At 41.5% G+C, this 13862-nt stretch overlaps 1 protein-coding gene across 1 annotated transcript in view; it reads left to right on the forward strand.

The window, feature by feature from the left end:
* Nucleotides 1-13434, forward strand: part of GAN (gigaxonin) — a 75237-nt gene extending 61803 nt beyond the window's left edge. The window contains exon 11 of the mRNA XM_050773201.1: nucleotides 70-13434. Coding sequence (XP_050629158.1) covers nucleotides 70-251 — 182 coding nt within the window. The 3' untranslated portion in view covers nucleotides 252-13434. The remainder of the gene's footprint in view (nucleotides 1-69) is intronic.
* The last annotated feature ends 428 nt before the right edge of the window (nucleotides 13435-13862 follow it).

The raw sequence follows: 13862 nt of genomic DNA on the forward strand, positions 1-13862 counted from the left end.
ATTTTCTTGGAACTGTTTCCTGGTGATTCTGGATACGTTTTCTCACCCTTGCTTATTTCCGTGGCTTAGGTACCAATTATGACTACGTGCGTGAGTTTAAAAGAAGCACAGGAACCTGGCACCACACTAAACCACTCCTTCCATCCGACCTTCGCCGCACAGGGTGTGCAGCCTTACGCATTGCGAATTGCAAGCTTTTCCGCCTGCAGCTTCAGCAAGGCTTATTCCGTATTCGTGTTCATTCCCCGTGAGGGGAATGAGGAAGCAGAGCAGAGAGCGAGATCCTGACCCAAGGGCACCATAACATAGCTACGAAAGGGAGAGCAGAGATGGCAGCTGAACTCACTCTGTGCTGGGCTTTGGTATGGTAACTCTTTGGTGGCTTTATGATGCTTACAAACTTGAGCTTCAGCTCTTGTTTGGGCGAACACGTAACTGTTGAAAAACTACCTGGGAGGAGTGAGTTCCTCCAGTTAGATGCGGCTGTAGACAATGGAGGCTAGTAAATATCAAAAGGAAAAGGGAGTGGGAATTGGTATCATGTAAAATATCAAAGTTAAAATACTAAGGTGCATTTTCCCTGAAGGGAACTCATGTCTGACTGCTGTGTTCAAATACGTAGCTTTGGTAACAAACAAAATCCATATATGCAAATCAACATATCCAAACATGCCAAGACTGCTTTTCCACTGCACTTGGAAGGATATATTATGCCTAACCCTGCCCAACAAATTAAGGTTTGTGCCTAAAATGTTAGATCGGACCGTATGCCAGTTAGTCTCCATTTATTCCTAGTACTCTGTCCTAAGAATCTTTTTAAAGCTATATCATAATGAATTGAAATGAAGAGAAAATTGCTCTTTTATAACTTTATCTTAGTAATGTAAAGCTTCAGTAAATTGATGAGTCAGGTTGCAGCCCTCATGTGAACTGAAAGAAGTTGCTCACTTCTGTGTTGACTTAGATCAAGACACGTCACGCATCCTTTCTGGGGTAGTACCTGTGGCGCTGGGAAGGGTCTCCTGCAGTGCCATTCTGCCTTCTCAATGAACAAAACCATTTTCTAAGCATGAGGATATTAGTGAGTAGGAGATTTTATAAAAGAAAGACCTGAGTCAGACAAGTAATAAAGGTCTGCTATGGCTAAAAAAACACAAACAAAAAAGCTCGCCAGACAAAATATATAGGGATCAAAAACTTTTTCACATAACCTGTCTGAAAGCACACAAAGTCTTGTTTACTACTGTTTAGGGTTTGAAAGCTTGTCTTAGAATGCGAATCTGTGTTAAGAATCTAGTCTTTGTAATAGAAGTTTCCCAGTGGCATTCGCTAGTGAGAGTTTTAGATAAATTGTGTTACGAGTAAAGTTTGGCTGGTAGAATAAACTACCTCAACTTAATTTCATTCTGTTCACAGTAGAGCAAATTAATCTTTTCCTCCTTCCCTCCTTTCCTGTCTCTCATTCCCACCTCAACTCAGTTTACCCCACTTCTCATTGGGGGAAAAACGTCTTTTGTTCGTGGAACGTATCTTGTAAGATATTTTGTTTTCCACTTGAATTACACCACCCTAGTGTGAAATCGGGGACTTCAAAGTGCTTGATTACTTCCTAAATTAAATTTTATGCAATGTCAAATTTCTAATCAATTTACTATACAGTACTTCATTTTTAATTGTTTTCTACAGCTTTTTTTTTCCTCTTGGAATATGGCTGTAAGAAGCAGCATTTTGTCTTATTAACACATGTATAAAGGTATCCTTTGGTTGTAAATCGAGAACAGGAATTTCTTCCAGAAACTTCCTATATGGAACATTTGTATGCAATTAACATGCATATGAAAAACATGACTTATGTTCTCCCACCCATAGACATGAAAAAGGGTGACCTAACTGTGATTTTTTTTCTTATACCTGCCGGAAGTCAGTACAATGCTACAAAAGTTGCTGAAAGATGCTATGCCTGTGGGGTTCTAGAGAGTGCTGGGTGTGGTACATTAACTCTCCATTTTAACCAGAAGTTACCTGATAAGAGGAGGTGTAAGGTTTTTATCTTATGTACCAGAGGCACCAGGCCAGGTGTGCTGCAGAGTCATGTAATTCGATAATGTTTAATATGTCAGTCAAAACCAAGTTCAGAATTGTTTTGTGTACCAGTCAGCTGTTGTCTGCACATTTTCTTAGTGACACTGTGGAGATCTTTTAATGAAGGCAAACTATGTGGCCTCTGCAAAGAAAGGAAGATTTTTCTTTTTTACAACTAGACATTAGTTTTAGAGGAAGCAAATAGCTGAAAAACTAAATTTGCTTTGGTGAAATATCCTGTACAAAACAGTACCTTGGCATTCAGCAGCTGCAATTGGGGAACATTAAAACAGTAACTGACATGCAGTTAAAGCCATGATCGTCAGCAATTCTCTTTTTTTAATTTCTGACATTTAAAGTTTTTTTTCCAGTCTACGCCAGGCCTCTCCAAGGAGACAGTTCATTATTTAGGAGTGAATGTGTTCCTCTTGCAATATTATCAGTACCTGCATGACTTGGTAAATTCATTTTATAAAAATAGTGTTGTTTTTTTTTTAATTTCGGTTCATTGACACTGTAACTGCAGAAATTAGATCATGTTTTATAAAATAAATTTGCCACATAATATGGGATGCAATAACCAACAAAAGCTGCTAAGTGCCAAACTGTCACTTTACTCTATATCAGCATTCAAATACTGTGTTGAAGTAAAGGGTTGTATTTAATTTTACTATGCTCCAAAATTAATCATGACTCTTTTGTAAATTATAGTTATTTCAGTATTGTAAAATAAATTTTGACTCATTTCATGCAGGTTTGTGTTTTAACATTCCACTTATGCCTTGAAACATCATTTCTTGATAACTTTTTGATACTTCTTTCTTGATAAGTCACTTTTACCAGGTGTGTGTTGGGATTGGTGGCTCAGGATAGGTCTTAAATTTTACATACAAATATCTTTGGGGGAAGTGCAATTTATTTTCGGAAGGAAAGTTGTCTCAGGTTAGAATAAGTGAATATTTAAAGAATCTTTCCTAGGCTGCAGTCTAAAATAGGTAGTTTCTTTGTTTAACACATCCAAATTTAGATTTTTCAAAGATTTAAGTGTTTAATTTAAAGTGTTTTTTGTTTTGTTTTTGATAGTGCTTATATCCTGTGAGAAGAAAAAGTGTGAGAGAGGAGTGAGTGAGTGTGCGTGTGTGTGTGTGATACTATTTGACCTGATAAATGTATTGGTATGTGTTTACTTTTTGAATTGTAGTTCTAAACTACATATATTACTGTCTCCTGGTGCTTCAGATAAATTCTTGAACCTGTTGACCTTCAGTTTATACTACGGTGTCAAACTCATATTGAGTGTAAATATTGAAATATTTATAGTTTATAATAAGTTTTACTTGGTGTTCGCATTTCTCTTCTTTAGAAGGATCAAAAACAGTGTTACCAACTCGTAGTTGGTATACTGTCAAGATTTGGCTAAGAACTTTCTAAATTCATTGTTTAGCTTAATATTTCATTGCTGTAAGGAATTGATAGCTAACCGTAGGCTTTTTTCAAACTGTATAACAACCAAAAAAGAGCACTTGGGGGTATGTTGGATGTTGTTTTGTTTGTAAACACTTTGTTATATTGCACTACCACTTTAATGATGATACTTTCTTCATTGATGGTTTGGAAGTGTCATTTTTATAATTTATGAGTTGGGGGGATTCCCTAGTCAATGTATAGGAAATACATCCTTTGTACAAACATGGTAAAGAGAGGACTGTCTTTGCTATGGCACCTAAGCTACTCATGGGTAGTTAAGTTTCATTTCTAGAGAAATGTCTTAGCTACTGTGGCCCGTTAGAGTTCCATTTGGTACATTCCTACCTCAGTGTACCAAACCAGGAATTCCAAAAACCTTCCAAGGAATTCTAGAAACACCGCAGTATTCCCTTCCAGAATGTTGGCATTCATGATTCAAGAGGCCTCCCGTGGTCAGATGAAGACCTTTGGTTAAATGGGGGAAGAGTGAGGTGGCGCTTTGACTGTTTCAATTTAAAGATGCTGGAACCCCGTGAAAAACACCTGGTGGAAGGGAAAGGTGAGGCGGCGCTTTTCCACTGGCGGCTTACTGAGCACTGGAGTCCAGGAAGTCAGTGAGAAGAGACCAGCTGAGTGTAGCAAAACCCGCCTGGGGTCCGCCAACACCTGTCTGATGAGCACCCACTAGAAACTATGCTTGCCGTCCTGGGAGTTGAACAGTGAGACAGATGTCACACCACCCTCCCACTCAAGGTCATAAACCCACTATAGGATGGGCAAGGGCCCTGTCTTTGTCATCTGCCAATTTCAGTGCCTGCACAGAGTAGGTAGTCAGTAAACATTTGACAAATAAATAGAAGATTCTTGTGATCCAAGTAATGTTCTTCTGTTGAAAAGGGCACTCCAAGAGTGACTGATTTTACTGGGTTTTCAGTGAGAAACTTTATATCCGGATGGGCCAGCCTCCTATACGGAGCTGAAAGTAGGATAGCATAAACAATGCCACGTGCCTCACGTACATGATGTACAATCCTGTGATCTCCGTGTGTTCTGCAGGTTTTTGAGACCCTCTGTAGACTCAGCACAGCTTGTAATGTTGATCATGTTTAATACTGGGCTTTATTGACTTCTTTTTATGTGGGTCTCAAAATCTTTCCAGGACATACCCCTTTGATCCTCACACCTCTGGAACAGGCAGGGCACTCTCCCCGTTGTACCAGGATAATCTTGGAGGCCTGATAGATATGGCTTCATTTCTCACTTTAGGGAGGAGCAAGAACCACAAGCAAAAGCCAGGTCTTCGGATGATCAGCTTACCAGTCAGCCAGCGAGGCTAGAACGTGATTTTTCTAGGCATACAAGTATTTTTAATAATAGGATAATCATTTTTAGTATTAATACAATTTAAGCTCCCAAACATGTCCTTTGCTGGTTGCACAGGCATGAGCTGAAAGATCTTTGATTTTCTTTGTTAGTTAGCTGTAGGAAGGTTAAGAATTTACTAAGGGCGTAAGAACAGAAGAAAATGTGTTTGAAAGAGAAACTTTTTTATTTCAAAGAGCTTCATGTATACTTCCCTCTCTTATTCCTTGTAATTAGTAAGGGAAAATAAACTATGTCTTAGAATGTTGAGGAAAATATATTGCTAGCTTTTAATAATTCTTGAAATACTCTTTCCTCTTTCTGTAGTTTTGTAGAAATTACAGAGATTTATAGTGTTAGGATGAGAAGGGACCCATTTGCCCATATTCGAGAACACGAACTTGGATTGGGTGTCTGTCGTGCCTGCTGGCAGTGAAGGCTCAATGGTATTGACTGCTAGGCATTTCCTATATTTTTTGCAAGTTAGCTGGTAAAACTTGCTAAGGTTTTGTGTTTTTCAGAAGTAATCCTGTTATTATTTCCATTTTAAACATAGTTCAATATTGTCTCATTATAATAGTTCCATTTATGTGACATCTAAGGAATTGAGTCATACTTCCAAATGACTTGGTCTAATGCATACAGTTTAGGAAAGTTTGTTCTTTTTTATTTATTTATTTATTTTTAATTTCTTTTAGAAACAGGGTTTTGCTCTGTTGCCCGGGCTGATCTCAGACTCCTGGCCTCAGACGTGGAGACCTAGCTGGGACTACAGGCATGAGCCGCCATGCTCAGTAGAAAGTTTGTTCTTTTTTAGTTCTGTCATTGAAATTCTCTAAGTGATTGGATTTTTAAACTCCTTCCCTTTCTCATGAAATTAAACATCTAATAAATAAAACTGCATTATATAATTATTTAGTCAGAAATGTCTGTTGCCCTCTCTTTTTTTTTTTTTTTTTTTTTTCTGAGACGGAGTCTCGCTCTGTCGCCCAGGCTGGAGTGCAATGGCGAGATCTCGGCTCACTGCAGCCTCCGCCTCCTGGGTTCAAGCAGTTCTCCTGCCTCAGCCTCCCCAGTACCTGGGATTACAGGTGCTTATCACCACGCTTGGCGAATTTTTTGTATTTTTAATAGAGATGGGGTTTCACCGTGTTAGCCAGGATGGTCTCCATCTCCTAAACCTCATGATCCACCCGCGTCGGCCTCCCAAAATGCTGGATTACAGGTGTGAGCCACCTCGCCCAGCCTCTTTTTTTTTTTTTTTTTTTTTTGGTTTTGAGATGAGATTAAAACTAATTCTTTTAAAGTCACTACTCAACTGAAGTTTGGCCTGATTATAAATGTTGATATTAATTTCTTCCTGGGTCAACAAAGTTGTTGAGCTTCCTTCCCTGCAGACATTGAAAGAAAACCAGAAATTGTACATTCGTGATTTGAATTAGAGAAGGAACAGGTGGAAAAGGATGGCAACCCACAGAGTCCGCGGGACCCACTGCCTTAAGATAAAGTGAACAATTAGACACTGAATAGGATCCACGTAAATGAGCAGCCATTTCAAATCATTCACATCCCAAACGTAGGTTCTTCTGTCTTCTGGTTGGTGAATTATATTTATTAGGATCTTATTTTTAGCATTTCAGTACAAATAGTAGGTTTGGGTACCTTATTTTTATTGTTTTTACTCATCAGTTACGAATAAGGCATACCTTAGAACCTTGGGTTAAATTTTTTCAAGTTATACCAGTGAACTTGGTTTAAATACAACTGTAGTAACTTGCTTTATCATGTTTCCTGTTTAATTGGATGAGAATTACATGCACTCATTCACTTGTTCTTTGTGTTTGTAGGAAAAACTCTGTTCTCAGCTACCTCATTATGTCGTGTTGTGCTTGATCCCCTGCCAACTTAGAAGAATTCAACACATTCTGTTCTTTAACAAAAGCTTGGAAGCAGGCAGTCAGCGGCCTTGAGGAATACAATTCTCTAAGGCCTCTTTTCCATTTTACTACTTAAAAAACAAACAAAAAAACAAAAACAAAAAAAAAGAAAAAAGCACTTACAACCAGGAGGAACAATAATTCTCCTAGAGTTGCTGCAAAATGATTACTTGAAACTCAACTTGAACTTTAAAGAGTCTTTAAAAGGCTGTGTTTTCATAATGCAGAAAAGTAGTATATTTAAATGCCACTGCTGTGTAAAACAGAGGGCTTGATTTCCATTCTTGTTAGCATCAGACAAGAAAATGTGTCCATCTGTCATCTGACCCAGTATTTGGGATTTGGGTGCTTGAGGATACTGTTTTTTTCGTTTTCTATAAGGTGCTATTGCTTCCCAAAAATCTTTAATTTTGATGAAAATCTGCTCATTGCTAAGTTCCTCCTCACTCAAAGTGTTCCCTAAGTGCAGAGTTGAGGTTGGCAGAACTATATAGAGTTGGATGATACTTAAAATCATGAATGATGTGATTTGTTCCATGTGTCCATGGAACATCCCTCAACTTCCTCCAGTATGCGCCGTCTGCACCCCGCACGTGGTGGCCTCCATCCTCCCTACTGTCTGTCAGCTTGCCTGGTCCCCAAGTCAGGAGGAGGGAACTGAGGAGGCTCACCAGTGGTAGGCAAGACTCCTCCTTCCAGGAGATCTTGTAATGCCCAGTTTCAGGGCACAGTTGTACACAGCCCTACTTAAATGGAGGACTTCAGTGATGCCGTGGCCGAAAGAGTTATGCCCATTTCTAAAAGCCTGGCATACTTGGTATATTTTTCCTGGTGCTTAAGTTGTACCACGTATAGCCAAGTTTAACTGTCCTTAAGCATTAATAAGATTTAATTTTTATGTTTGTGCTTTTCAGAGTAAAGGGCTTGCTTTCAATAGTAGAATGGCAAAGCTTCTCCTCCAATGACAATCTGTTAGCACCCTGTTGACTTAGCTCAGGACATGAGACTGACTTAGCTCAGGACATGAGACATTTCCTGGAAGTGATTTCCATGAGAACAAAGGCTTATTCCTTTAACTTAACCCAGACTTTGTTATTTTAATTATTTTCAGGCAATCATCTTTATATACTTTCCTTGCAAACCCAGTGGTTGAGAGCGTAGGCCTTGGTGTCAGGTGCATCTGGGGTTGGGGGCTTCTGCCACACTTATTGCTCTGTGACTTGAGAAGCTCTTTAACCCCAAGGCTGTATTTCTTATGCGGAAGAAGAATAGCAGGAGGATTTACCTCTGTGGGTCGTTGGGAGGATTAACTGGGTGATGACTGTAAGCACTTGGGAGAGCGCCTGGCATGCAGTGACCGCTGTTGCTGCCACCATGATTATGTCACCTCTCAACATGGGGTGGTAGGAGGCCCTGTGGGTGAGGCCAAGGCTGCCTGCACTGAGTGTCCCGGGCCTTATAGCTTTCTGCATTCTCACATCTGCTGCCACGTGATATACAAGTAAATGTATTATATGCTTGTGTTCATAAAATACTTTCTTATTTTTATTATTATTTTTTTTTTGAAACAGAGTCTCGCTCTGTTACCCAGGCTGGAGTGCAGTGGCGTGATCTCCCAAGTTCAAGGGATCCTCCTGCCTCCGCCTCCCGAGTAGCTGGGACTACAGGTGCGCACCACTATGCCCAGCTGATTTTTTGTATTTTTTTAACAGATGTGTTTTCACCATGTTGCCCAGGCTGGTCTCGAGCTCCTGAGCTCAGGCAGTCCGCCTGCCCCAGCCTCCCAAAGTGCTGGGATTACAGGTGTGAGCTTCCAGCCAGAAAATGATTTACTTTCTAGACCCGTGCCACCTCTCTCCTACATCTCTCATACTTAAATTCAAGACAATTCTAGATAGCTGAAACAGCCCAAAATACATGTTTAGAATACATAGAATTATAAATAACCCTCTGTTTAGACTATGCCCAGTGAAATTCTCCAGTAATACTTAAAACTCTTTAAGTTGAATTTTTCTTTTTTTCATTGAAATAGCAAAGGTAGTAATCTATATTGGTCAAAGAAATTAGATATTTCCTCTATCTCTGTTTTAGATCAGTAGACCTAAACTATGCTTTCTTAACTTGGATGTGACATGAAATTTAAAAACAAATATGTGTTACAAGTACTTGTGTGTAAGTGCATGTGTGTGTGTGCATGTGTCTGTGCGTGTGGAACTTTGGTACCTTTGCATAAAGAAGGTTATTTAACAAAGTCGTACAAAAAGTGAACTACTTAATCATTCTATCATATCATACACATCTTTTCCTGGTTAGGTTATGAGACTGGCAGAGGTAGGAGTATATGATGTGCTCAGCTTGTCTCGATTTCAATAAGACATTTGATAAAGTCATTCTTGATCTCTGAATATGAAAAGGAAGTAGAACAGCCGGGCGCGGTGGCTCACGCCTATAATCCCAGCACTTTGGGAGGCCGAGGCGGGCAGATCACCTGAGGTCAGGAGTTTGAGACCAGCCTGACCAACATGGAGATTAGCCGGGCATGATGGCACATGCCTATAATCCCAGCTACTTGGGAGACTGAGGCAGGATAATCTCTTGAACCCAGGAGGTGGAGGTTGCGGTGAACCAAGATGGTGCCATTGCACTCCAGCCTTGGCAACAAGGGCAAAGCTCCATCTGAAAAGAAAAAAAAAAGAAAAGGAAGTAGAACTAGGATTTAACAAGGGACCAAAAAGTCGGTTGAACGGCCGTATTCAGACAGTGTTGGTAAGAACGGTTCTTTGGCAAGATCACTAAGGTGAGCTACTCTAGCAGCATCCTGTTTGACATTTTTATCCATAACTTGTATAAAAATAGAGAAGGCAAATAAGAGTGCTGGGCGAGACGTGTTGGGTGTTAGATCTGCAATACTCGTCACAGTCTAATGGCTAAATGTAAAGTCTTATGTCTTGGTTCAAGAAAGAACATTGCTATATGAAATTTCAGGAAAACGTTGTGGCGGGGTGGGTGGGATATTGAGCGTTTGAACGTGAGCCAGCCCCTGTTTCTCCTGCCCTAGGGGAGGTTGGTGCGGCGACCTTCCCACTGTCCAGATCGGTAGCCTTGCTGACGGGGCACGTCGTCACCAAGGGACCTGATTGTTGTCATGGTTTTGTCTTGTCCTCCTCTCTGGTGAAAATCTACTGCAGTTTTACTCTCGGCTCCGGAGGAGAGGGCACGAGCCTCTGCCTGTGGGTCCTGACCCCTCTTGCCTTCTAAAAGATCTGCTCAGGCCGGGTGCAGTGGCTCACGCCTGTAATCCCAGCACTTTGGGAGGCAAAGGCAGGTGGATCTCTTGATGTAGGAGTTCGAGACTAGCCTGGCCAACAAGGTGAAACCCTGTCTCTACTAAGAATACAAAAATTAGCTGAGTGTGGTGGTGGACCCATGTAATCCCAGCTACTTGGGAGGTTGAGGGAGGAGAATCACTTGACCCCGGGAGGTGGAGGTTGTAGTAAGCCAGGAATGTGCCACTCCACTCCAGCCTGAGCGACAGAGGAGGTCTCTGTCTCACAAAAATAAAAAATTTAAAAAAAAATTTAAAAAACAGATCTGCTCAGAAATAGGGGAAACACGGGATCGTGATCATAAGAGGTTTATAGGCTGAGGTGCAAGCCACGTCTTCAGAGCTTGCCGGCTGTGTCTTCTCCCCGTTTCCTTCACTGGTGAATGAGCTTTCGTTCGAACCAGCGTTGGTTTTTCTCTCCATGTTCCGCTGTGGCTCCCCACAGACCCTGCTAGGTGGAATCTCTGAGAAAACAGGCACTTCGCAGTCAGCGCATCTTTCTCTGCCGGCTTAGGGATTGCCGTCAAGGTGGAGGAAGGGTGCTTTGGCCGTGTTTGGAGTCATTGCTTTTACTCACTCTTCTTGGGATAGCTTTCCCACCCTGCCCTCTGCTCCTCTATCCCAACCCTCTTCCAGCCTGCTTTTTTAACTGCTTGAGTTATGTAACCAAAATAAAAAGGAAAAGAAAGGTGTGGTTGGGGCAGGTTGCGGGGGGTGAGAAGAGTAGCTCTTCTGGTTCCTCGGACCACATAATGCCCAAAGCAGGAGCCTCAGAGATCCCTAAGCAGACCTTCATACTAGCACTTTCCACAACCAGCTGGCCCTGGCTGTGAGAGTCAGATCTGTCCCCAAAGGTCCAGGTCAGAACTCAGGCCCAGGGCCTCTCCCTTCGGAGGCACCACTAAGGACACATCCCAGCCCCTTAGGCACCTGTAGGCTAGAATGACACCTTCCAGGCCGGCCCCAGAGGCCCTCAGGGCTCCCCTCCAAGCTGGGAGAGCAGGCAGGCAGAGGCCGCACTCACTACCTCAGCACCCTGCGCAACCCCGCGCTCCCAGACGTGCTCTACCCGGGTGGCCTCTTACGTGACAGGCCCTCTGCCACGTCCGTTCGCAGAGCCATGTGGGGAGCCTCCGTGTGGGTTCTCCTCTGTCCCTTTCCAGCTCGCATTTGCCAGAGCGGAGCGCGGCCCTTGTTTCCTTCTCTCCTCTTCAGCTCTGACTTTAAAACACACTGTGTTCCAAATCGTGGATGGGATCAGAAACTAGAACTGCTTGTTTATGAGAGAGACCACCTTTTCACGTTCTTTTTAAAAGGAATTTGTGCTTCAAAAGAAACTTCAGAAAATAAATGTATTGTTAGTCTAGCATATGCTCATTGAAATTGACTTACGTTTTATTTTAAAAAATCATGTAGGATCTGGTACATGGGGCAGGCAAAAGGATATCATCAGCTTAAGAAAAAAGAAGTAAGCCTTCCATTTGTGTGGGTGATAACCTCTTTTTCCTAGATCGTACCTCACAATTCAAGCTCTCCATGAGAACAAAGATAATCTGAATAAAAATTTTATGTTGGGAGATTTATCAAGTGGCCTTTAGTTAAGAAAAGCACAGGCTATTTATTAGCACAACTTGCTTGATTAAATAATTCGTGGCTTTCTCTGCCATTGGGGTTCTTTTTGTTTTGAATTCAGCTTTTGTTCAGTTCGTCTATCTTGTACCCCTTCAGTTCGCCGGCGACATAATGGTGATATCCCTTTGTTTTTTGTGTCGTACCTTCTGTGAATTGTGACAACCATCCAGTAATCACTGTGGCTTCAGCAGAAGTTTTGAGCAAGCTTTGCAGCCACTGTTGGGGTGTGTACCAGCAGCCTGGAAGTGATCAGCAGAGCTGACAAAAGCACCCCTCGCTCTGCCCACCTCCGCACAGTCCCGTCCTCATCAGAAACGGTATCGCAGATGCTCCTCAGGTAGGCGCGGGCAGACTCCCTGCTGTGTTACTAGTGACGGTGATGTCTGTACCGATCTGCGAGTGAAGTCCATTCATGACACACTAGAAGTGTGTACATTGTTTCATTTTCCATCACGGGTGTGGGTCTTCTGCCATGAAAGAGAACCGTCAAGGAAATTCTGAAAACAAGATTCGTAAATTCAATTTGACCCTCCCTAATTCAGGGCTGCTGTTTGCAGTGGTCCCTGGCCCAGCAGGTGGCTGGCATGGCTCCTGTTGGCTCATGCCAGTGTTGTGCTGGACCCTCGAATATGTGACTGTCATCTTTGTCCAAGACTGGTTTTAGCAGTCGTGGTTTGTCATTTTGATGCTTTGAATACTATAAGGAAAATGCCATGAATACCATATAAATACCACACCAAAACTCATCTTGTTCAACACAAACCTGTTGGACATATCTGTGTTTTCCGACATGGGACCTGCAGAATAGTATTTCCTTTAAATCCTGCAACTTGATTATCTAGTAGAATTCCAAATAGGTCTACCTAGACAGATATTCAGTTAAGATTATATTGTGTGTGATATTATCCTATCTTTAATAAAGTCCTACTCCTGAAAAACAGGGATTTGCAATGAAAATAATAGCTAAATGGAAGGCAGGTTTAGAAAGGTCAAAATACTGGAAGTGCTAGAAGGCTGCGACTTATAAAATTGTACTCCCCAAGTTCAGTAGGATAGTAGAGAAGTTGTGCTAAGTTGATTTCATTGAAATGTCACGTCTCACATCCTGTGGTCCAAAGGTATTAGTTTGTTTTGTGGAATAATTTTCTATTCACTTGCTGGTAAGAAATTTAGCAGTCAGAAGTAATTTTTAATTAATAACCTTTCTTTTAAAAAGTTGCTTTATGGTTTACAAGTAATACTGATGCAAAAAGCATTTGTTAACCTAACTGAAGTGGCACGCACTTTGTTTCCATGCTTCAGTATATTGTGGGGTTGGTCCCTTTTCATGAACCCAGGACCTGTGCTTGGGGAACGTATTGCCATCATGCTGTTCTCTTGTACCAAGGATCAGTGAAAGTGTTTTATCTTTTTTATGTAGTTTGTATTGACTGGATTTTATAACTGTAAGAAAACAGAAACAGAGTGTTGTATTTTGATCTGAAATTTGTGTATATGCTAAACTAATTTTGTTTTATGTATTGGAAGTTCATTTAAAAACTTGAAATATTTTCTAGAAGGGTACCACACAAAATGAATCATCTTTAAGCTGTTTAATTAACCTAATAAAATAATTCGATGGGGAAGGCATTCTAATTGTTTCTGATTTTTAGAGTGGTTCCTGCTAAATCAGCATTATCAATACAGCTTGATTTAAGAATGGAACGTTGTCGTTTCTGTCATTTACACGGTGTGGGTGTCAGCTCCTAGACCCTGGCTTGTGATGTTAGATCCGTCCCTTGGCAGCACACCCCAGTCACTGCCTGAGCCTCCTCCGTCGCTGACTGCCTGAGCCTCTCCACCGCCGTCAGCGTAAATCTCCTTGCTGTCTTCCCTGGAAAATGGTTTCAAATTGGCTTTCCTCAGAAGAGAGAAAGAAAGTAGATTTCAGCGGACTAGAGGACCTTGATATTAAGGGCTTAGTAACATGAGGCAGAATTCCATCTGCAGAAAGCAGAATTCTCGGTCGCTCCCTCTTCCTGCACTGTCCGGAGACAATAAACCTACGAAGACTGGTA

This window comes from Macaca thibetana, chromosome 20 (assembly GCF_024542745.1).
Source record: "Macaca thibetana thibetana isolate TM-01 chromosome 20, ASM2454274v1, whole genome shotgun sequence".
NCBI lineage: Eukaryota > Metazoa > Chordata > Mammalia > Primates > Cercopithecidae > Macaca > Macaca thibetana.